This window comes from Nesoenas mayeri (genome assembly GCF_963082525.1).
Source record: "Nesoenas mayeri genome assembly, chromosome: 7".
Classification (NCBI taxonomy): domain Eukaryota; kingdom Metazoa; phylum Chordata; class Aves; order Columbiformes; family Columbidae; genus Nesoenas; species Nesoenas mayeri.
In genome coordinates, this window is record NC_137551.1 from 27088737 (window position 1) to 27112577 (window position 23841).

Consider the following 23841-nt stretch of genomic DNA (forward strand, 5'->3'; position numbering starts at 1 on the left):
ACTAGGGATAATTTGGATGAGAAAAAGTGAAAGGCCACATGAACTGGAACAGCATGTGGAGCTAAGAACCCATCAGATGCTCCAGAAGACTTGTGAGCAGGATTGCATATCAACATCCACCTTCTCTGGCACTATGCAATCCAATTAATCACTTATATTTGCCCTATCATCATGCACAGATTTTTGAAGCCAAATTAGCAACAGGCGTTTAGCTAAAAGTAGTCAACAGAAGGGAAGAAATTTGTAACCATTAAAAACTTCACTTCCTTGCCCTTCAAGAAGGATGAAAGCCTTGGCATTCAATTTGTCATTTTACATACAGCAACATGAAACAGTCCCAACAGATGCAGAGAGTCAGTGAAATCCAACCTCTACTTCAGCCAGGTAATGCGAGGCCTTCTTGCCATTCCTTCCAAGTGACACCACCTCTTCTGTCTCCTCCTCAGCACGTTTCTCTGCTGCTCTGTCTCGTTCTGTCTGAACTACCCGATGACCTACCAACCACCAAGCTCCTGTGACTGAATACTTCAGATACTTCTGCACTTTTATATCCAGCTACCACCATGAAGTTAGACCTCCTCTGTTAAGATTAGGCAGAACCCTCCCAGGAATACATTCAACTTTTGTCAAGGATAGCATTTCTGAAACCACAAGCACTCATCCAATGAGGATGGTGGGATTTTGTTCACATACTTTGAACAAGGCACAAACTTGAATATTTACCAAATCAGGTACGGAAAGCAGTAGGGGTGTGTTTCCATCTTTCATTGCCTTAAGACCTATCTGTGGACTTGACCTGGGTGACCAGGCCAGCATCTTGTACAGACACTGTGTCTATGGCTCATGACAATTTTCACAAAGTCTGACGAAAGAAAAGACCTCTTCTCTTGTATTCCATGTCAGATGATGAATGTTTGAAGAAGAAATGCACTGATTACTCAGGAGAAGTCCCGATTCCTTATACTATAAAGCTTAGTTTTTGCCTTGGATTGGATTGCTTCTCCCCAGACCCTGATGCCTCACCTAGAAGTTGTTTCCCTGCTCACTTATTCTTGACTCTTGGTGATAAGGAGTCTGAACCTCCCATGAAAATTTTGCATCTTTCTGAGTCCCACGTTTTCCATATAAACCCATTCCTACTGTTAAGCAGAAAAACACACACACAAAAACCCAAAACAAAACATGGAAAAACAAGAGCATTTCAGAAGAACAAGGAACACAGTCATGTTCTTTTCCCTCATCTCAACCCACAGGATTTCTTACTTTTGGTCCTCTTGTGCTCTCCTTTGTCCCACATGGGACAGTGAGAGAGCAGCTGTGCAGGTACTTAGCTGTACCCAGGAGGGGAAGCTGCTTTGAATTATGGCTTTGATTTGGGCAAGGAAGATACACCACAGCAAAATACTATGCACTGCGAGGAGCAACATCAAGGTGAGGCAGCAGTCAGAAAAGCAAAGCTCTTCCTTATAAAAAATCATGAATCATGAAAAAACAACACACACGTAGATGACAGGTCCTGAACATCCACTGTCAGAGATTCACATTCAAGACAACTCCAAAACCACACACAGTTTGAACTACATGCTTCTCTCTTTAATGGCATGCAGAACATCAAGACATAAGAATTTACCTGGAGCAACACTCTTTTTTGGAGTCTCAGACAAACTGGACATCCAAACTTGAAATCCAAGAAGGCAGCAGCCATGAAAAGAGAAAGTAATTAGAGAAACAAGAAAATAGTCATATCAGAAAGTTTGAAAGTTAGTCAAGACAGCTTTGAAAGAAAGTTTTTCTTAAGAGTGGTGTTGGCATGATGGGGACTCAGTTAATGGTCAAGTCATAAGTACTATCCAGTTAATTTTTGAGTTTTAGGAGACTTACAGAACTTATGAAACTGATCAGTTGTGATCTAATTTTGAGATCTTGGAATAAGATATGGTCTGAGCTTATTCCCAGTAGAACAGGGAATGCATACCAAGAGACAGTTTGACTCATTAAGCCTCAGACCTGCAAAAGTATTTAGCTCTGCAGCTGTTAACGATCCCCAAAAGACCAACAAGCAACTTGCAGAGATTGAGCTTAGCAAACACATGCAAGCTTCTACAAGCATTTTGTTACCCTGGAACAGCATTAAAGAAAATAGCAATAGACAAATAATGCTCCACAAAAAAAGACCACAAAGCTCCAATAACAGTACATTCAAAGTACAACTAGAAACACCAATTTTTAGTCAATGACTATAAGGCAGAAACCTGGTTAAGGAGAAAGCTAACAGAGTTGCTACCAACAAAGTCAAAAGATTTCTCTCCCTGTCATGAAATGAGGTGTAAATACTTGGCTTTGGATTCTGAGAATAATTTTCAAATGTTAAGTGTTTTGTTTTGTTTTTTAATACACTGGGAGCATGTTTTAGAAGTTAGCAGGTTTGCCCACATTTCAAAATAAGAACCAGCAAACATTCCCCTTCTGTGGGATGAGGGAGAAGAAGGGCAGCTGTTATTCTCACATTGCCTCTGAGACGAGACAAGGAGAGGCGGTTTGTATGCCAGGCTAAGAATTTCCTAAATTCTAACAAAGAATTCCAAAATGCAAGTTTAAAAACTCATCTGCAACGTGAAACCTAGTTCTGGACCCACCAGTTTAACAGCAAAGAGGTACCCTTTGGTCACCTGAAGAGAGGGACAAGCTATACCAGTGGCTTTGTCTTTTTGACTTATTATTGTCTTTTGATGGGCAGAATATCATCAAGGCAGCCAAAAATAAGTAATAGATTTCTAGTACGTATGTAACTGAGAAATTGCTAGCATGATACAAAGCATAAGAAACAGCTTTCAAACCTTCTCCCTGGAAACCAGAGGTCCAACAAATACATTGCTGTGTTTCCTCAGCACTAAAGGAACAATGAGGCTTTGGAATCCTTTCTTTATATCAGGCACACAATTTTCATTGTGTCAGAGCAAAACCAGAATTCAGATTGGTGTTTTGCTTGCTTTTCAGTAAGTTCTCAATAGTGGCAGTCTGGAGAAAAACCTGAAGTCTTCCAACTATCTAACTCGCAAACTCATGCACTGCACAGTCACAAAACAGTACAAAACACACTGGGGTAAGTTACAATAATTCACTTTGTGTTGCAATTTAAAAAAAGAAGAAAAGGGCTCTGCATTGGTAGAGTACAACAGGAAATCATCTGGCAGAGTAACTTGTGCTGCAGCTTATGGGGGGAAATATACAGAATGTTTCTATTACAGACTCGGGACATGCACGGGAAAGGGTGTGAAGGAGCTGTTGTCAGCAACTTGTCTATTAGCTTTTGAATAGACTTCCACTGCCTTCAGGAACAGGACTATGAACTTCAGTCAACTGTCAGATCTTTTTCCAGACAGAAGAACCTGGCAGTGATAAATAAAGTAGAAGATGTATTGCATGAACAACCAGAAAGATTCCAAACAGTTTGCCCCAATCCAAGCTGGCAGCAAAAGGCTGAAACAGCCAACAACTGAAGATAGAAGGAATAAGCTGTGCTTAACAGAAGCTTAGGGGAGTCCTGGACCTCTTTGCCCAAGAAGAGAGGGAGTTTAAACCTAGATCTGCAGTACTTGTATCTACAAACACCCCACGTGAGATCTCAAGGAACCAAACTCACCCTAAAACCAATTCTGTTAGCTACTATCGATTTCTTAAAATTTCCTTTTAAACAAAGTATTTTTTATCCTTAACAAAACCGTTGGTCTAAGCCAGAACAAAAGAGAAATCTAAGTACTAACTGGTAAACAATCCCACAGGTCCCCAACGTGGGCTCCCCAGCCCAAGAGGCTGCCTAAGAGCAGCAGCACCTCCCAGCTGCCCCAGCCTGACAGCAGCTCGATGTGGATGGGGTTGCATTTGCAGCAGAAGACAGCGAGCATATTTCAGCTGCTCCTGCACATCTGCTTAGCATTAAACTTCCTTCTTGGGGATTTTTTTTTTTATTCCAAGACATTTAAGCTCTAATTGCTACCAGCTTCTAAGAGTTCCCCCTACAAATAATAAAAATATCAGACATTAGTGATGGATTCCACTTCACAGAGAGCTCAAACGAAGAGCCGCAGAGGGAGCCAGGGTACAGGGAGGAGGTCAGAGGCCCCAGAAGCACACTGTGCCCGAGCCAACAAAACACAAGCTTTGAACAGTCCTGGGTTTCCCCTTTAGGACAGAGTTTTACTGGAATTCTGCATGGGGCTTGGAGCCGGTTTCCAAAGGGATTGGTAACGGTAAACGAACAAACTCTCGCTTCCTGCCTCTCCTCTCCCCCATCGCTGCACAGCCGAGCGCCGGCTGGTCTCAGATGACTTGGAGGTGGGGGGAAAATCTCAGTATTTGGAAGGGAAATTAAAGTTGCCTGTTCAAAGCAAGCCACTCCTAAGGCAACAGTGTCCCGATTCTGCTCCTAACACCAACTCCCACTGCCCTTGCTGCTGGCTTCAGCTGGAGCCAGAACAAACCCCTCCGATTGGAATTATTTTTAAAAGCTCAAAAGAAACACAGGTCCATAAATTACAGCTGAACCACAGGGCCGAGGTGGTTGTGCAAAGCACGCAGGAGGCTGCCCGTCAGAGCTGCACTGCATAGAAATAGCAGCTGAGCAGGCGTGTTGCTGGAAGCAGCTGCTGAACCCAGTCTCATCTGGGTGGCCACCACTGAGGTGGACAACCCCCAGATAGGTCAGCTGGGCTTCTGAGGAAAGGAAGGAGTTGGCAAGGCACAGCCTTTAAAGATATAACTAAGCTGGTTACTGCAGCATATGAAACAGATGATTTTAGATATCAGAGGCTTTTCTGCTGCCAGTGACACAGGTTCGGTTGCTGCTCTTTCCACCAGAGAACAGGCACCAGACTGCTGGGGACCAACATTTTACACTTGTGATACAACCCCACTCACCTCATTTTAGCAGCAAACTACTTGTCTTGTGTGCAGTTAGAGCAGAGCAAACTTCAAGGAAAGCCTACAGAAGGCAGAGTCAGTCTAGAGTTGCATGCATGAGCTCAAAGCTACCAAAATCCAGGAGATGCCACATTCATGGTTAGCATCATAGAATCATTTTGGCTGCAAAAAGTCCTTAAGATCATCGTTCACATCAGTACCGCACATCCAGCTGGGTCCCAGTCCAGCAGGAGCAGAACTGCTCCTCCACAGGCATTTGAGCAGTAGCTAGTGATGCAGGTTTCTTTTTGTCAGTGACATTGCTTAAAATGTTCAGTTCAACATTGAGTCTAGCATCTCTTATTTAATACTATGGTAAAGGCCAGCAGGAATATCTCCTTGAAGATTCACATGTTGCATATCACTGACGCTATCAGGGATCTTTATTACAAACTTTTTTTTTTTTTCCAACTAGTGTCTATATAGCTCTCTTAATCTGTTAAGCTACATATTTCCCAACAATATTCCTGCAGTAATTCCAGGGAATTGGATCATATTTGTCATGAGTCTCAGCATGGTTGTAGCTCTGGCCATGTAGCCCTTGCTGCAAATGTTTTCTGCACGTAGTTGAAGTTAGCATGGGCCAAAGACAAGTCCCAACAAGTGATCCAGATGTGGCTACCTTGCTTTGGAGGGTAAAAAGATCTTAACTATACAGGCATGATCTGTTCTATGGAAGTTGCCTTCCATAGGAGATAACAGTCCTAAGTCTATTTAATTAATAAAACTCTTGTCTTCATGAAGCCCTAACCTAAACATCACCTGGGAATACCAAAATCTCCCTGTAGCTCTTAAGATGCACCTTAAAATACTGAGAAAAGGATTATAAGAACAAGAAGCCATGCTGAAGAGACGATAACATCTGAAAGAGACTACCCCTTTCTAACCGTGCTCAATTCTGTAGGCCATTAGTCCTTTCCATGAGGAGGTACTACTGTCTCAAGTTATTCAAGGACCACAGGGGTGAGTGCAGCTGAGCATTTTGCAGATTCATTTTGCAGACATACACCCTTCCTGTCTTAACTGGAAGAGTAAAAAGAGACTAAGCAGTACAATCTCAGACTAAACTCAAACTATACTGGCTTCCTGGGAAGTCAACGATCAGTACTCCACTCCACTTCAGAAAACTTCACTGGTGGTCCAGTAACTGGCAGTGATTCCTCAGACTGGAGTGGGGGAAAATAAGTGTTTTTTCTACTCATCACAGTTTCAATAAAGGGCGTTAAGAGAAGAATAGGGGTGTTCTCATCCCAACAGTGGTATCTGATAAGTCAGCAAGAAATGGACTGACCAGTCTGTTCCTTAGAAAGGGTCATTTCTTAAAGGTGGCCTAGAGCCTTGTTCAGTGTAATGTTCATGACATAGGGCAGAACAGCAAAGAGAAATTAAGCCTTTATTTCAATCTAGATTTTGGATGTGTAGCCTGCCAATGAGTTGGTATAACTGAGATACCATGTAGTTGTCCTGGACACTCAGGTGGAACACCTTTCTGCCCAGAGACAAGGTACGGCTGGCCATCTATACAAACAAAAGCAGGAATTTCAATGAGGACCCTCAAAATTGTGGGGCTTGCTTTTGATCCCATCTGCAGACAGAGCACCATGCTCAGTGCGCCACCATACCCTTGTGAGCCATCTCCAAACCCTTCATCCCCCAAACCCATTGATCGTCCTTTGTCAACCTGTCTCCAGGTTTCTCTCCTCCAGTCCCTTCCACTTCAGCTGAGGCTTGACACTGGTTAAACGGGAAGGCAACGAGGTGCAATAGCACTAGACTATGGGAGAGAGACAGAGGCACTTGGCATTGCTAACCTCATCCAGGAACGGAAGTTGTTACTTTTAACAGAGAATTACTCTGATACAGAGTGTACATGTAGCTCTACAATGTGGCTGAAAAGTAGCTTGGAAAGAAGAATGCAGAGGAGCCTTTTTCAGAATTGGAACCATTTTCACACATTCCTAGTTCACACAATTCACTCATTCAATTAGGCAGAGAACAACAGACAGACAGAGAAATGGGAGGATGGCACAGAAAGGCTGCAAGTGTTTTGATCCATTTCAAACACCACAGCTCAAGGCACTCTGTTGAACCGCACCACTGATGTTTCTCCCTCCAGGCTCCAGAGGGACCTAAACAAAAATAACATTTGTGCCCAGTGCCTGACCCAGGGTGGGCCTGGTCAGCCATTTCACTTCATAGGTACAACAATGACAGATTTATTTGTTATTGTGATTGCTGGGCAAGTAGCAGCCACCCCTGTTCCCCACTAGAGCAGCTTAAATAAACTTTCCTTGCTCTTATGTCTGTGGGATGCTGAAGAATCATGTTTAAAGCAAGCCTTTTTAAGATATGCTTGAAAGAATACAGAGATCTAATCATTTTTTCTCTACTGGGACACTGCGTTTTAAAGTAAACCTCTCTGCAGAGATATATCCTCTTCTATATACTGGAAGCAGAACATCACCTCCACTCCCCATGCCATATGTTCAAGAGGCAGTATCTTAAAGGGCTACATCTCAAAAAATGCAGCTGAAGTGTATGAGTAAGAGAACTGGCAGCAGGCATTAAATAAGGCCTTTCATTTTAGTCCTATTCACTGAGTTCAGCCCCATCATGACCAGCCTGTGCAGGGCTTGTACTTGGGAAGAGGTGCTGCATTTGTGCAGGGGGTGGGTGCAGATGTGCTGAGCCACAGCGATGGGCCCAGCGAGCACCTTCTGCTCCCCGTCAGAAGCAGCGGCTCTGGGAGCTGCTGGGGCTCCTCGCCTCCCCGGCACCAGGCTGCAGACCAATCTCAGACCACTTCCACTTGCCACGTAAGCAGAGCTGCCTGGCGTACACCAGACCCACACACACTGCTTGGAAAATGTTCACATCTGGCTTTCACGTGACTCAAGCGTGCCTCAGAAATTCATCATCTGGATAACTCAGTCCTGCAGGGGAGAAATCCACAACCAGAGAGCCCTTTCCTGAGTTGGAACAGAGCAGTGCGACGAGAGGATTGTGGTCTCGACAAACTGCACAGGGACACGCTCACCAACTGCTTTTCCACAGCCTCATATAGTCCTTTGTCCTCTCTAAAAGCACAAACGTAAAAGAAACTTAGTCCCAATTTTCTACTGTGTTTACTTCTGCAAAAGCCTGTCCTAATCCCATTCGCAGACCTAGAAGTATCCAGGATTGTTTAGTTTTTGTTCTGGCAGCCATAGCTCATATTAACTCTTTCCACATGGCAAGCAAGGACTGCTTCCCACATGATCACAGTGGTATAGCCCCTGCACATACGGTTTTGTAGCAGTTCCCAGTTTTGCTGAGAAGTGCCTAGAGTATCTGAACACTAATCCACACCTACAGCTGTACAAACTGAGAGCATCACCCCTCCAAGGGAAAAAAACCAGCCTCCAACATTGCTGAGGAAGGCAGAGAAACCCCAGCTGCTGCACTTGGAAAGTCACAGGTATGCATTCACACTCAGATTCTTTCATGGCTAGGAAAAAGAGCAAGACAAATTCCACTGTGAAGAAGCCATGCTGCCAAGCACAGAAAACGTACCACAGCATTGGCATGTCCAGACAGTCTGTTTTAACTGACAGTAGATTGAGCTGGCCAATTGAACACCTTATAAGTAAAGTTTCCAGCTGTCTCTGGTTAGATGAACCACTCCATCCAGAGAAGGCTGGTGAGGATTTTGCCTGTTGTACAGCCTGGACACAGGTCAGCCAGAATGTGACAGGTATAAAACCATGCACAAAGCTGGAGGCACTTAGGGAACGCTGTTTTAGGGGTGGGTGCTCTCAACAGCCTAAGGACATGAACTCTACCATCCAGGTTTCCTTCTCATAAGAGAGATTCAAATTTCAGGTACTCACCAGCCTGAGACTAAGTTATCCGAAACACTCGGGTAAGAGCTCTGTTACCCTCAAGCAGCCAGACCCGTCTGTGCTACGTATGGATTCCTGCAACAGCTGAGGATCATCACCCTCCACTCCGGCTCTCAAGAACATTTCTTACCTGCCTTATCTAACATGCTAAATTCAGAATCTAATACCACACAGTTTGCTCTGTGCAAGGAAGGACAAACCCACGCAGGCAGTGTTAATACCATCTGCCACCAACAGGCTGAGGAGGAAGGCAGAATGGGAGCAGATGGAGAAGAGAGAACTCCTTAAAAGCCACAAGAAATGTCACTACATCCTTTGAGATACCAAGTGCTTTCTCAGCACTCAGCTGAAGGCACTCTGAGGTATTCACAGGGGTGCAGCATGCTGTTCTGCCATGGCTGTGCTGGAGACACACCTCATACTTGCAGCCCTTCCCTGCCCCTCAGGCTCCCTGCCCTCTGTCCCTAACACAAGGCTCTGTGCATCATCAGTGCTGAAGTGGGAACAGCAAAGAGCACAAACACATTCCTTCCCCTAATCCTGTACCCTGTCCCCATACTTCAGCTTAAAAGCCAAGGAGCAAAACAAAATCTGCACACAACACACAAATGAGTCTTCCTCTCTTGCCCCTTCTTCCTCCCACCCCAGCATATAGGCCACCCAGAAGACAGTGATCCTGTACATCTAAAGGGCCATGTGCCTTGTCAGCAGAAAACTGCGGCAGTGCAGAATGAAGCCTCCTATCTGCTCTTCAGTAGCCTCAGGCAGAAGTCCAAAGCATTTCAGTTTGAAAAGTGACTTTAAAAATATGATGTACAAGAAGAAGTGTGAGATCAGTTTCCTCCTGCCAGGATACTACAGTCTGGATTTGGAGTGTGGGACTGAAGGGGACAGATTCACATCTTGACTGAAGATGCAGAATTGGGTCACACACACACAGACGTTGCGAAAAGATTAAGTTTGCCTGACTAAGCTGAAGCTCTTCCTCAAATCCTGCTCTGTGCCAATGCACCTGAGCACAGAGCGATAGCCCTGCTTTGGAAAAGACACAGAGTAGATGTTTGGTCAATTATATGAAGAACTTGTTAAAAAAAAAAAAAAAATAAAAAAAAGAAACTTATGGGCTTGTTTTAAAAAAAAATATTGGGAAAGAAAATGAGCTGGTTTGGGAATTGGTGCATCAGGCAAAAGCCAATAAACTGAATAAGTTAGAGTTCACCAAATTCACTAGATGGAGAAGAATAATTCTCCATCATGAGAAGAGGAAGCTCAGTCATCAAGGACTAACCTGAGGACGCACATTAAGATAATTAAATACTAACTCCTTCCAAAACCAGGCCCAAGATGTACAACCCCAGTAATTATATGCTAAAGTTTGTTTGGTCCCCTGTTGCTATGCTTCTGTCTACTCTACCCTTCTTTTATTACTAAATCCTTCATCCTTCTCTTAAGAAAAAAAAAAAGAAGAAAAAAAAGCTATGTGAGAACCAAAATGTTCTGCCAGCATCTGCTGTTTCTGAATTCCACGCAGTAATTAGTACATACAGCCAAGAAGGTTAATCTTATGATGGAAGAACAGATCCTGATTTCTGATCAAGAGCAATCCTGTCAGTACATGTTCGTGAAGTTACAAAATAGCAACTGGCAAACTCCCTAGTCCAGCCAGCCTCCTCAACAGGGCACATGGCACCAAGGAGCCAGGCCACCGTCCTGTTCCTGCGCTAATTGCAGAAAACAATGCGAGGAGCACAGCACGCATGTGTGATTCATCAGGACACAAACATGCACATGCTTCAGTCTGCAGGGATCATGTCATACCGCACATTTCTTACAAGGATTAAGACATCAAGCTGAAGCTACATGGTTTTAGATGTTCCTGGGCCCTTGCCATGAGCTTGGACAAACTTAGATTCCCATTTACCACCTTAAAAAAAAATAATAATTAACCTTCCAAGCTGAAGGTTTCCTTTCAGATGGAGTATAGGGAGACAGACTCCAGAGACAAACACCATGAGAGCCGAATGACTCAAACTAACATTTGAGTTAAAACATGCATTCTAGTTTTGCTGCTATCACCTGGGCTCGGTTCAGGCATGCCTACAGCATGTTAGCAGTTGTGTCCACAGCTCTTTTAATATTAAAAGGACATACACCACTCCAGATAACATCCCATCAATACTTCAACAACCGTACAGCAGAGCAAAGGCAGCACCATGCCTGTCTTGGAGAGGTCTGTCCTTCCCCCTCCACTGCAGCCATCTCCCACAACTACAATAAAATATCTGCCAGGGCTGCAGGTTGTATGTGCACTCCTCTGCAGTTAAATGCCTACTCCAGGGCTATGAAGCTGACAGAGGGCTCCACACTCACAGTTGTGCCAGCAAACCTTTGTCCCTGGGGTGAGCACCTCAGTCCTGTGACAGGTAGAGCCACCTCGAGCCGCACAGCCTTGCTGGTCCAGCTAATGGCTCACACATCCGTGACCCCTTTGAATGATTAAGCGCAGAAGGGCTAGCACACACCATTCATTTTCTCCATATCACCTCAAAGGAGGCAGTTCAAACTGAAGTTAAGAAAATAAAGCTCATTTATAAAAATTATTAAAAAAAAAAAAAATTACACATGCCATGGAGCTGTAAGACACACACAGTGTGGCAGGGCCAGAAAAGTTAAACTCCCAAATTATGAGCATAGCTCATCTGTAAAAGCAGAAAAAGCCAAAAGTTAAGCCATTTCCCTTCATAATTACAAAGGAAGCAGAAAAAGCTACCCCTGACAATTCAAAAAAAGAGCAATTAAGGCACTTCTCCAATGCTGACAGAGCACATATCCTCAGTGTGCAAGAGCAAGGAAGAGGGTTTCCCTAGTAATGAATAATTAGGCTAAAGAATCAACTCTTGCTGTCAGCTCCACCCATAAGCCCAAGGCAGCCATCCCACAAAGTGACTAGCCACGAGGGCCCTTGGTGTCATTACGATGATCTGCTTGTTTTTCACTTGGAAGCCCCACTTCCATCATTGTTGCAACTCTCAACTCTACTTAATTTCCTCCTTGAGAGAAAAGAAAGCATTACAGATGTTTTGATAAAAAGTTTGAAAAGTAGCTTCCAGTGGACTCTGAAGTTTTCATTTACTTGCCAGTGGACACATCTTTCCTAGTTTTACAATACAGGAGGGAAAGGAAGCGGAGATTGCTGTCTGAGTGCTGCCATACTCTGCTAGTCCAAAAATGGGATGTGGGAACCAAGTTGAAGGATAGTTCTCTCTGCTGAGGGAGCCAAGCTCAAGCCATCAGCGTCCTCACTGAGGCAACGTTGGCTTGGACCAAATTGTTACATTAATATTTTAAGTGCTCAATTACAGAGGCTACTTAAATAAGACTTCAGCTGGCAGACTCAGCCAAAGTACAGCCAGGCTGATGCAGACAGGATTTGATCAACTGGAGAAAAGAGACACTGCAGCACTGATGAAGCCATAATTTTTTTTTTTTTTAATTTATTCCATCTCACTTGGAGGAGCATCCTACCACACAGCAATAAGGTGCTAGAGAAAGCCCCTGAGCAGCAGCTTGAAGCCATCTGTGTCCCCAGCAGTAAGCAAGGCAGTCAGAGCAGTAGAAGTGAGCAAGCACTAGAGTTTTTCATTATGATTTCAGAAGCGGGTGGCCAACATTGCTCCTGATAGCACACACTGAAAGTGGCAGGCACAAGGGCTTGGCTGCCTACAAGGCAAGTGGCAGAGATCCTCTGGTGGTGATGCCTTAGCTTTGAAAGCAAAGGTGAAGCAGCATCTCTTCTGCTGGGTTTGGTCCCACCATTAGCAAGGAGAACCCTCTCAGTAATTGGGGAAGCACTGGCGCTCATTGTGGAAAAGCTGTGAAGCCCACACCAACTCCCTTCTGCCACCAAACACCAGGTCCCAGCTGCTTGCTTCAGTTTCATGACTGGGGAATCTGACAAAAATTTTGGCATAAAACCAGCCAAGAAAGATTCTCAGCAAGGCAAGAGGCAAGATCATCTTACTCCAAGGTCTGAAACTTGCTCTAGCCAGCAAGGCAGTAAGGGGGGCACATCTTTGGGGAGAAACATACTCCAACTGGTTTTACAAGCCCTATGAGGATTAGCAGATGCCTCAAGGGTTAATTAGTTCACCATGCACAGATGGTAGCTGGTAGGGTTTACAGAGTGGATTAACCTAATTTGTGGTTTGTAATGTACCATGCAAATATCCATTACTAGACTTGTAGCAATTCTGCCCTTATTTTGATTTGAGCAGAGAAAACCACACAATGGATGTTTGCGTAGAAGTAATGCCTACTTTGAGTGACAAATGAGTTGCTGTTCACTTGGTTAATGCGATCAACAAACTGGAATCTGAAAAGTAATTCCTTCCCTTTTTGCTACCATGGGTCTTTGGAGAGACATAGATGAGACCATTTGTTGGAAGTGTACAGAACATGTCCACGATAACAACTCCTTACAGTTGTACTGAGGTCTCTTCAGCACTGACAGATGGTCAGAGCAACAATTCAATTGCCTGGAAATATGAAGGCAGCTTTCTGAAGCAGCTCCGTGGCATGTCAAGTAAAACCCCACAAATTCAAAGCAACAGCACATGTGGCAGTTGAGGCCACAGCAAACGCCTGTGCCTTCACAGAATCTCAGCTGCTTCAGTGAAGCTCCAGGTCTCTGTGCTGACTGCAAGTTAAAACATTTACAGTTAGATCACATCCAAGTGAAAGGCTCCATATTTTTATAGCACTTTGCACAATAGGAAGCCTGGAGCAGGGCTGGCATGCAGAGATGCTCCAGATCAGTGCAAGACTCCCCTCTGTTTAGTTAAGGATGTGCCATGCCATTGCATTTGGTTCAGAAGGTCTCAAATGTTTACAGCTGCAGCAATAAATGTTTCCATAACTCCTATTAAAATCTGAACTTATCCAATTTCTCCCTGATCTAAGGGGAGAGCACAGGACTATTTAGACGTGCACTCTAGCAAGGCAGAGGACAGGATAGAGGTGACGCTGGCTGTCAGAGGCATTCCCCAAATGTTTCTGCAATCGGCCACGCTTGTGTCGTGCCTGCACATGCCTGAGCCACGGCAGCTGTGGATTTCTGCAGGACAGCCGAGCTCACACCCAAAAGCCTCCTTCCAGCACATCTCTGGTCAAGACAGAAGATGCGTTTGCAGGTCCGATTTGTTGGGAGGTGCTTGCGCTTAAAAGTGCCTATATATCTCCTGTTTAAAGACAGATTTGTGTCTGCACCTATAGAGAAAACTATGCTTCAAAGCTATTTGTTATCTAGAAAGACTCTCATAGCACACCCTGGAACTCTGTGCTTATTTGTCCCATCACTTGTTCAGGCATCATAAAGCTGGTCTTTGTTAGAGGCTGTAACTACCAACTCCCTTGGCATATTCCTTCGCTTGTTGTGTGCACACTCCCACAATATCGAGCTTCGAACAGAAGGAAGCATTCCTTAACCACTCTAAAAATGGGCAAGAAGATGGCCGAGAACAGAGTCCCTTTATGCAGTTCACTTTGGTCAGAGAGCTGCTTCACATTCCTCCTTGTACAGGGTAAGAGGAGAAACAGCATCCCTAAACCCCACTGTTTCCAAGCCCCGGCTGTGTGAGCAGCCAAGCACCAAGACACAGAGAGGAGGAAGGAAATACCTGCAAAAGGAGACCTGTCAGCACAGGGAGGTGGGACAGCCCAACCCAAGCACCCATGCCTCACAGGGATGGATGAGCATGTCACTTGGGATGCTCAGGGCAGGAAGCCAACAAAGAGCCCAGCAAGGCAGCATCCACAGAGGCCATCGCAGCTACACTGACTCAACTGAATCCCTCTTCCCCCAAAGATCAGTCCCTACTTCCCCACCACAAGAATGGAGGAAGAGCAGTTTCTCAGACTCTCAAAACAGTTCCTTGCATCTCTTGCAAGATTATTGCAACTCCTGTGCACGTCAACTGGTACACTGAACCCAAAGCTATCATGGTTTCCTAGTACTCTTCTAGGTCAGTGCTAAATCAAGCTGCCCCAGAGACTTCAGCAACATTTTTCAAAGGTCTTTACAAAGCTCCGAAGTCCCCAGTGCTCAGGACGTTGAACTGCGACAGAAGCTCCCACACTCAGCTCTGCCTTCTACTGAGTCACTTGGACCTTTCCAGTCAGTCTCTCTAGAGAATGTGCTGCTGCCAATTTAAATCACAGTCTATTGTGAACAAACACTTCACTTAATATTACATTAATATTACGTTCAGGAGGTCTTAGAAGATTTGTAGAAAATTCAGAAGATTAAGTGTACCCTAGTTTATTGTGTTGGGTCAGCACTCTGCACCATGCTTGACTCTTCATTACCACAACACACTTGAGGGAAATTCAGGGAAAGGTATCAGAAGTATTGTGCTGCAAAGGCAACAGCCATTTGAAGCACAGGATGTCAGGGTCAAGCAACAGCTTCACTGTAGTGCATCACTCAGCTTATTACAGGAGTACAGCTTAAAAGCTCTCATAATTAACCAACAAATCAATCTAGACAGTGATGTTCATTGGAGTCCAGTATGTTACATTTATCTTCCCTTCTTTCCCAGGGACTAAGATGTTGCAGTGTTTCTCTATCATCTTAAAAAGCAAGAACAAAAATTCCTCCCCTCCCCTGCACACAGGCCAGAGTTAACCAGGAGGTGCTATTGGCTCGAAAGGCCTCTCTTTGGATGCCCTGAATGCAATTTGGAGCACCCAAGAGTCCAAAAAGAAGTCAATGAGAGTTGCAGGTGCTCAATGCTGCTTAGGGGAAAAAATAAAAGATAAAGCCCTGACACATCCAGCTCAGAGCAGCCAACCCCAGAGGCCCATAATTACACGCTCCTATTGAAAACACATCTGTAAAAATCACTAAGAGCTACAATGGGAGGGGAAAATTTGGACATACATAGTTTCAAATCAGGATTTCGTAGGACATTTGAATCCAGGATCTTAAAAACAAAACACTGAGCTGGAGCCTTTGAAGCAGCCCAAACACAGGCATGGAAAACACTTTGCATTAGAAGCCTCACCAAAGCCTTTTAGAAAAAGAAAAAAATATATATTCAGATCAGAAAAACATTGTATTTCCCTCCAGAAAACAATTTGAACTCTCAAGCTGCCTTTTCACTGTGTGTTCAAATAAGGAATAAGTTATCGACTTTTGAAAAAAAAAAAAATAAACCAAAGCATTTTAATACAATTATCATCTCATCCTGGAGAAGGAGCTGTATAAATACGGTTGGAGAAGAGCAGTCATTTTAACTGCAATGCTACATAATGTAGGTTTCTTCTCCTCTGCAGCGCAAAGGAAAAAAATCCGATGCCTGTCTCCAGCAGGCTTCAGCAACTAAAAGTTAAACTGCTACACAATTTCATGCAACACAAGATAACGGGAAGGTTTAAAAAGAGCTGGGGGCGGGGGGGAAGTAGCAGGAAGGTCCTCTCTGTAGTCATGCATTACATAAAAAGTCTGGTATCTTACCTGATTTTCTTTTTGAAGATCCATAGTCCCTGAAAAAAAGACAACAACAAATAGACATGGTTAGAGCTGGAAACGGTGGTGAGAGAACAGGTACCTCCCAAATTTCCACCCATATGCTCAAGGGCTCATTCTGCGTGCTCCCTCCTTTAAAGAGGAGGTGAGGACTGCCGGGCATCGAGGGGCCAGGATGGGTCCCGGGCAGCACCGGCTCTTCATCACCATCATCATCAACAGCAGCTGGGGCTTCTGCAGCACCAGGGGCTGGGGGAGCATGTGATCAACCAGACAGAGCAAACCATCCACAACCAGCAAGGCAGGGGAGAAGGGTGTCATTTTTTCCCCTTTAAATTGAGCTATTAAATGCGCAGCTACTGGATTAACCCCTGACGTTCCCCTGGAGAGGAAAGACAATATTAACTGTTTGCTGCAGGAGTGCAGCTGCTACGGGCTTATTGGACATTGCTTGCAGTCCTCTCCTTTCAGAGGCTACTTAATTTGTGCACAGCCTCCAGAACACCCCCCAGTTATCTCTGACAGCTACTTATCTCCTGCAAGGGAAAAAAAAACACCACCACCACCAACAAACTTTGTCCTTTCTTCCTTCTTCCAGGATGTGGAATGAGCCCTTACTTTTCTGTAGTGATTTAATAGATGCCGGCACCTTTGCTCATGGCAGAACAGCTGAAAGCTCAAACAGCTGCTGCAGAAGTGGGAAGAAATTACAGAAGGGAGCTGTGAGAACTGATCGGGGATAAGCAGAACCGAGGACAGAAACACTTCTCTGTGTCTGTGCTTCCTCCTGGTGCTCTCGGGAGCCTCTCAGTCCTGGCTATGAAATGGTCTGCACAGGCAGGAGCCTGGGAATGGCAGGTCTGGCAGGGACAGCATCACTGTGTGGGCATGGTCACACGCCACACCCGGTGGCATTGATATTGGGAAAACCGCCCTGTGAACCCACTGCAGAGGTAGGCTGTGTCTGCAGAAATCCCACCAGGGGGGGCAGGCAACAGCCCCATAATTCTTGGGGGTCAGGCTGCCAGGAATGGGGGTTTTTGTTGCTTGCTGTGTGCACCAGCCGAATCACAGAAGGAATGTCCCAAACTGTGTATGTACTTTCAAGAGAGTTTGGGGGATCACCTGAAGAAACGACATGTGTATGAGAGGTATGTCTATCAATAAAATCTTTCTCACACCATTTGCATGTATCCCATGCCTTACATGTCTAGAATTTGCTTTCAGTGAGTAATAACTACTTGGGAGTTTTTTGTACCCTTTGAATTTTCTAGTGTCATTTCTATTTCAATTAAATGCTTGTTTTGTCAGCCATGTCTGCAGTTGTATTTGATGTGAAGATGCTACTGCTCATGAATAGGGTGCTTCTTCTGCAGAAGTGATATCATATGCAAATACAATGCCTGCTATATGGTGCCCAAAACACAGACCCCTCAGAATGAGACAGGCAAGGCACAATACCCAAAATGTAGTCCTTTGCCCCAGTTCCGCTCCCATGCCACCCTGGAGCTTTGTGGTCACTGTAAATACAGCTCTCTTGGCACGTGAAAATCTGTGTTTGGTCCTGCCCTGAACTGCCTCTCTTTTGACAGCACTAAATGGCAAGAGGGTGAAACTCTGCTGAGATCCGCGCGTGTAATTTGCTCTAACCTAGTATCTCAATTGAGCACTGGCTTGATTACCACTTCAGTCCCTTCCGCCTGTCCCGGCTTTCTGAAGCAAAGCTCCTGGACCTTCTCATTCCTGCAGCTTTGTGCTGGGTTCAGCTGAGATTCCTCTCGGCAGCACATGGTTTTCCCAACTTCCCACTTTTCTCTGTGTCGCACAAAAAGGCTGCACCCAGCTCTTGCAAATATTAGCACCCATGAGGACCCTGGGAGGACAGTGTAGCTGGCCATGATCCCTAGAAGATAAACAAGACCATCCTTCCAGGCTTTGCCAGAAGTGCATGTTTCTATGGCAGCCTCCTGCCAGCCAGACGTGCTGTGGACACCCCACAAGCATCCTGAGAGAGGCTCCAGATGAACAGAGGATGCACAATGGAGTGAAGACAAGCAGCACTAGATAGACATGGAATAGCCTTCAGCCTGATTGAAGCTGCCAAAAAAATATCACCCCAACTCCTTTTGCCACTTAAAAAAAAATAACACAATCTACCCAACTGGAAATGGGATGTTGATGAATTGATACGGTTAATGAGCAACCAAAACTGGATAAAAATGTTGCTGAACATCTTTGCTCACCACATCAGGTTAAAATAAATACCCAGGTTTGGGAAGTGCAGTGGAGGAAGATAATTTTGACATGATCTTGCTGTGTACCAGAGACAAAATGCCACAATGCTCAGAATCCTCCATCCTGGATGTTCTCCCGCATCTTTCAGCCCAGTCTTTAGCTGGTTTTAGGGCTGTGTGACTGACTGTAGTAAGCTTTTAAACGAGGCTTGTTCTTTAATTCTAAAGCATGACTCACCCATGCAATTTAAAGAAGGTAAAGAATTTTTAAAAAGGCAAAATCTTGAAACTGTTTTTTCTTTCTACACGCAAATCATGGGATGATAAGAGGTATTACTTAATAAAGAACTTTTACACTTTTTTTTTTTTTCCTGTCCAGTTTCTCATCTGGCTGGCATTTCTTACACAGTAAAATCACATCATTTATGGAAATGTACTTGCCCTTAGGTTTCCTCACACAAGCCCTGCAGCGGGCAGACACATCCCACATCACACCACTAATGCAAGCACAGACCACTGTTCTCAAAATGATGTGGCAAGCCACATTTCTGGTCAGCAGCAAACATGGTGCCAATAGAGACAGTAACTGTTCATGTGGACCAGTACCCATCATTGCTTCTCCCACAGCTTGTGAATGGTGAAAACAAACTTTTATATTAGTTTGAAGAGGGAAAAAGCCCCTTACTGTTGCTGCAAAATGTACAGTTGAATGATTTAGGGTCAGCTACAAGAGGGTGAAGCAGCAAGTAGCTCTCAGGGATGTCCCTCTGAGATCAGGAGCACAACTAGCACCACCAGAGGATCCAGAGTGTATTCAAACTCTGGAGAGCCCCACTCTGCTTCACTCTCCTCTCAGTGCACGAGGCTTATAACTGCATTATGCCACTGTCTACAACCAGGCTGCCCTGGGGAACACCAGCATGAAGGGAGGCACGAGACACCTTTCCTGCTTGCTGCCCCATGCTCAGCCAGCACACACTGGGTCTTCTCCTGCATCCCCACCTCACAGTGCTCCCATACAGCACCCAGGATGTCCCCCCGGGTCCTGGGTACCACGGCATTTTATGCTTCTAAAATGTCCTTCTTAAAATCCAAATGAAGACCAAAATGAAGCGGGAACCTCATTCAATTAAGTTATTTGCAGAAAGAAATGGCTGCTGCCCAAAATTTATAAAGAAAAACATATGATGGGAGAAAGGTGTATTAAACACTTCACTGACGTGGAGCTGTTGTAAAAGAAGGCAACTGAACCTACAACTTCTGGTCTTAGTTTCCAGTCTTAAGGACAAGATCATCCTGTTAGAAGAAATTAAATTATCATTACAAAATATATATTTGAATCACCACCACTCCTCAACTCACAAAAAAAAAAAAAAAAGCCATCAATCAATCTGTTGGGCAAGTTTTCATCTTTTCTTTTATTCTTTCTGTAACTTGTAAAGTCAAGTCTTAATGGCTTCTGATTTTGGTGTTACTGAAGTCGATGTATGCCATGTCCCCCTGTCTTGTTGCTTTTCGGTACACTGACATTTCACTCATAAAATCAGGACAAAGCAATATCAAATAAAATGGAGCTTGAAATAAAATCTTCATCTCCTCAATGAAACCCTGAAAATGAAAACTTGTTCCTCCTAGTGAGGATGGAAAAAAAAAAATCACCGCTGAACTAGAAAGCAACGAGGACATAGCAAATAATCTGTCTGGGTAAAGTGCTCTTTTTATGCATATTCTTTTCTGCTAATGAAGAAAGCCTGTGCTGCTGCTTTGCAACAGGAGCAGCAAGGAGCTCTGCCTGACTCCATATTTATTTTTTATGCCCTATTATTTCACATGTGATTCATTGATATCTTTCCCCTCTCCCAAGCGATGATCTAGAAGGTGAATACCTCTTAGCCTCACTATTTTCATTAGTGTAAGGCTGAACTATTGGATTATGTCTCCAAGATAATACAGGAAATTATTTAATGGTTTCTCTTAACTGAAACAGCTTCCAAGTAGAAACTCTGATCTTCTCCTGCAATACAGGCTGCACTTGGCACACTGTTAGCCCTTAAATCAGACAAGAGACCTGACGTGGCAGAAGAAAAACCCTTCTAAGGAAAGGTACAATGAATGTCATGCCTGCAGCTACACAGGGAAGCTCATTTTCTCTTCAGCTCTTGCTCTTTTTATCTTTTTATCTTTATACACATATACACATATTTCCATTCTTCTTCATTTTTTATATGAGAACAGACATCACCATCCTAATTTCATTTCTAGCCATAGCTACAAGAACAGCATTGAACCCAGCAGGTGGAATTAAAAATAGCTCTGGCAGGTCCCTTCTTCATTAGCCAGGATCACTCCATACTCTAACAGACACCTTTCACAAAAATAGCATATTTCTAGCCTTTTTGATATCAGAATACAGTGATTTTGTTTGAAGTCTTCCTGTGGGTCACCACCTTTAGCTGACATGGAACCTCTTTACTGGCAAGGAAAATATGTCCTGCTGCTAACGATATTAAAATATCACTGGTGCCAAGCATGTCACACAAGCTGGACTCACTCTTCTTGCTTTAACAACAATGGAGAGAGAGGATGGAGCTTCTTTCTCACCAGCATTACACCAGGATAATGTTACTCACTTGACTGCTAGCAATGAATGTGAAGACGATGAGCATTGCTATAAAGCTGATGGCCTTGTTATCACATTCAGCTATACACAGTCAGTCTGGACATTTGCGAAACATAAAAATATTTTCTGCCATTGAATTTATATGTTACTTGCAATGTGATTTAATTACAAGGTTTATGTTAACAATGTTATAGAAATTTTTATGGCACACCCTTTCTTTGCTGCTGTATTCAGTGAGAGTTAATAAACATTGATGTGTGTGTGTGTCCATTTCCACGTATTTAAATACATACAGATATCAACAAGCAGGCAGTGGCACAACTGGAAAGCTGTTTAACAAATGAGAAGTATCCTGGCATTTGTTCAATAAAGCCTAAGAAATGCTCCAAGAGGAGCAGAAGACTGGAGGTGACTAGATGTGTCTGTGATGGAGTGTGCCTCTCTCTTTAGCCATTATTCTAATTCCATTTGGTTTGTATTTTGGCATGGAAGGCTTCTCCTGCATCCGCCATGGAGATTCGGTGAGTCAGCAGAGACCTCCTGCTGCAACCAGGGAAGTTTGCAGAGCCACACTGCAGCAGCTGCTGTGTTGCAAGGCTGCAACTCGGCTCCTGCTCCTCCTCAGAGGTCATTTATTCAGTCAGGGGACCTCATCCCTGCAGTATCTGCAATGCAAAGGCTCTTTTTAAAAGCTTCTCTCCTTTGCCACGGGACAGCAAACCCAGCAAGCTCACTCTGTGGGATTCCTCCCTTCCCAGATACATCGCCTTTTAGGCCCAGGCCTCTGCCTGTCAGTGCAGCGAGGCAGGCTTGGCTTCAACTCATTTAGCAAAGATTCCAGACAACCGTGAGTTTCAACCACGAGAGAAAACAATGCCTGCAAAGCATGAGGAACTGTCAGGCCCATGGAGGAGCTGGGCCGGGGGAGCTGCACAGCAGACATTTCATCAGACCAGACAGAAGCTAGAGAGAGAGTAAATCATCTTTCTGCCTGTTTCTCAGTGTTTGCTGTCCAAAGGGGATGAGACAGTGACAAACCCTGAGTAATGGAGGTTAATCTGTATCCTCTAGAGCACTTTAATACATAAATAAAAATTGTTCTGTATTTGTTGGCTTTTGTTAATTCATGTTTAAATACATTGGAGGCATTTATGTTCCCATGCTCCCTAATTCCTAGAAGTCCCTAGTGGTGTGGGCAGGCTGCGGTGCAGATCCATGACATTTCAAACAAACAACTCGGATTATCATTTAATTGCCAATGATTTGCCAAGCAGATCAAAAGCACAGAAATGTTTTAACAAGAAGGTGCACTCTCTCCTTCCCAACACTCGTATGGTTAACAGTCACTAATGAAGACCACTTTTCCACTATTTTTCTTAGCACTGCTATCAGATTCTGTGACGGTGTTTTTAAAGTAAACCAATACAAAAATACTTTGCTACTGCTCTTTACGTGTACAGAAACCTGAGCATTGAGAATATATTTGCATCTTGAAACTTTCTGATTTTCCTCAGCAGCCAGACTGACATTTTCTGTTTGAGACAAGGCACAAAATCAAGTGTGACTGAGAACTGTCACTGGGTGCTTGCCTGTCACCAAGGCCTATGGCTGGAGAAGCACCCAAACACCTTAATACTGTACAAACACACCAGAGCTATATGGAGAGTGCAGGGTTAAAATTTTTATTCATTGTACTCAGAGTGCAAAAGTTTAACCATGTGCATGAAAGCATCTCCATTCCCACTGAGCTCTGAGACCCATATGACATGTGATGAAGCAAAATTAACTCTATATGTTATGCATAAGGAACACAAACACATGGATGCATACAGCTATATGTTTTCACCCTCCAGCACTCCATCCTCTGAAAACATAAAAGCACAGCTGATCTCTTCCCCAAGCCAAACAAACAGATGAAGGCCTTTTTCCTCCTTCTTTTTTTTTTTTAGAAAATATTCTGCTCATTTCCTGATATAAATTGTTGCATTGTGGAACCCTCTTGAACATGAATCTGTCCTTTCTGAGCAGAGGTCGAGCTTTCCAGCCCTGTCAGAAAGGGCCCCATTGTGGGGGTCTCGAGACTCCAGAATTCCTTGCCGCGAGCAAAAGAGACTCGAGGGGCAAGAGGAAAATCTGGCGACCTGACTTCAAACCGCGGCATTTCTTGCTGGCTGGAAGTGGTCTCTGCTTGCTGCTAAGAAGGGTAGGCCACTGCTGTGCAACCAGCGCCTTAGGAGAAAGGAGACAACACAAAAGAGATAATTTTGCCTTCCTGCCACCTTTCTGTTGTCTTCATAGCATGACTGTAATGCTGGCATAGAGCAAATAGCAGAGCTTTATATCCTATATACTTCTGGTTAGGCTGCAGTGATTTTCTCAGCATCACATAACAATTGGTGGCCCATTGTGGCTCACCAGGACCCAGGTGGTGGTCTTTATTTAGTGCTAACTTCTGACAGCTCCCTTGAAACCAACCAAGTAAAAGTCAACCCAAGTTCTCTCTGAGAAACTCCAAGCGCAACACTGGAAAATCTACTATATGTGCAGAAGAGATCTCCCCTATACAAGTAACCACAGCAAAGTGAAGCTTGGAAGGACATGGACACTGTGTCCTCTCCAGCA

The 23841-nt window shown here is 44.2% G+C and overlaps 1 protein-coding gene across 2 annotated transcripts in view; it reads right to left on the reverse strand.

The window, feature by feature from the left end:
- The window catches only part of SH3PXD2A (SH3 and PX domains 2A), a gene marked incomplete at both ends in the record, with an annotated part of 255377 nt that overhangs the window by 71395 nt on the left and 160141 nt on the right, over nucleotides 1–23841 (reverse strand). The window contains 2 exons of one of the 2 annotated variants that reach the window (XM_080348341.1): nucleotides 1631–1678; nucleotides 16354–16382. In XM_080348341.1, coding sequence (XP_080204467.1) covers nucleotides 1631–1678; nucleotides 16354–16382 — 77 coding nt within the window. The remainder of the gene's footprint in view (nucleotides 1–1630; nucleotides 1679–16353; nucleotides 16383–23841) is intronic. The other variant, XM_080348342.1, reaches the window with a different exon arrangement.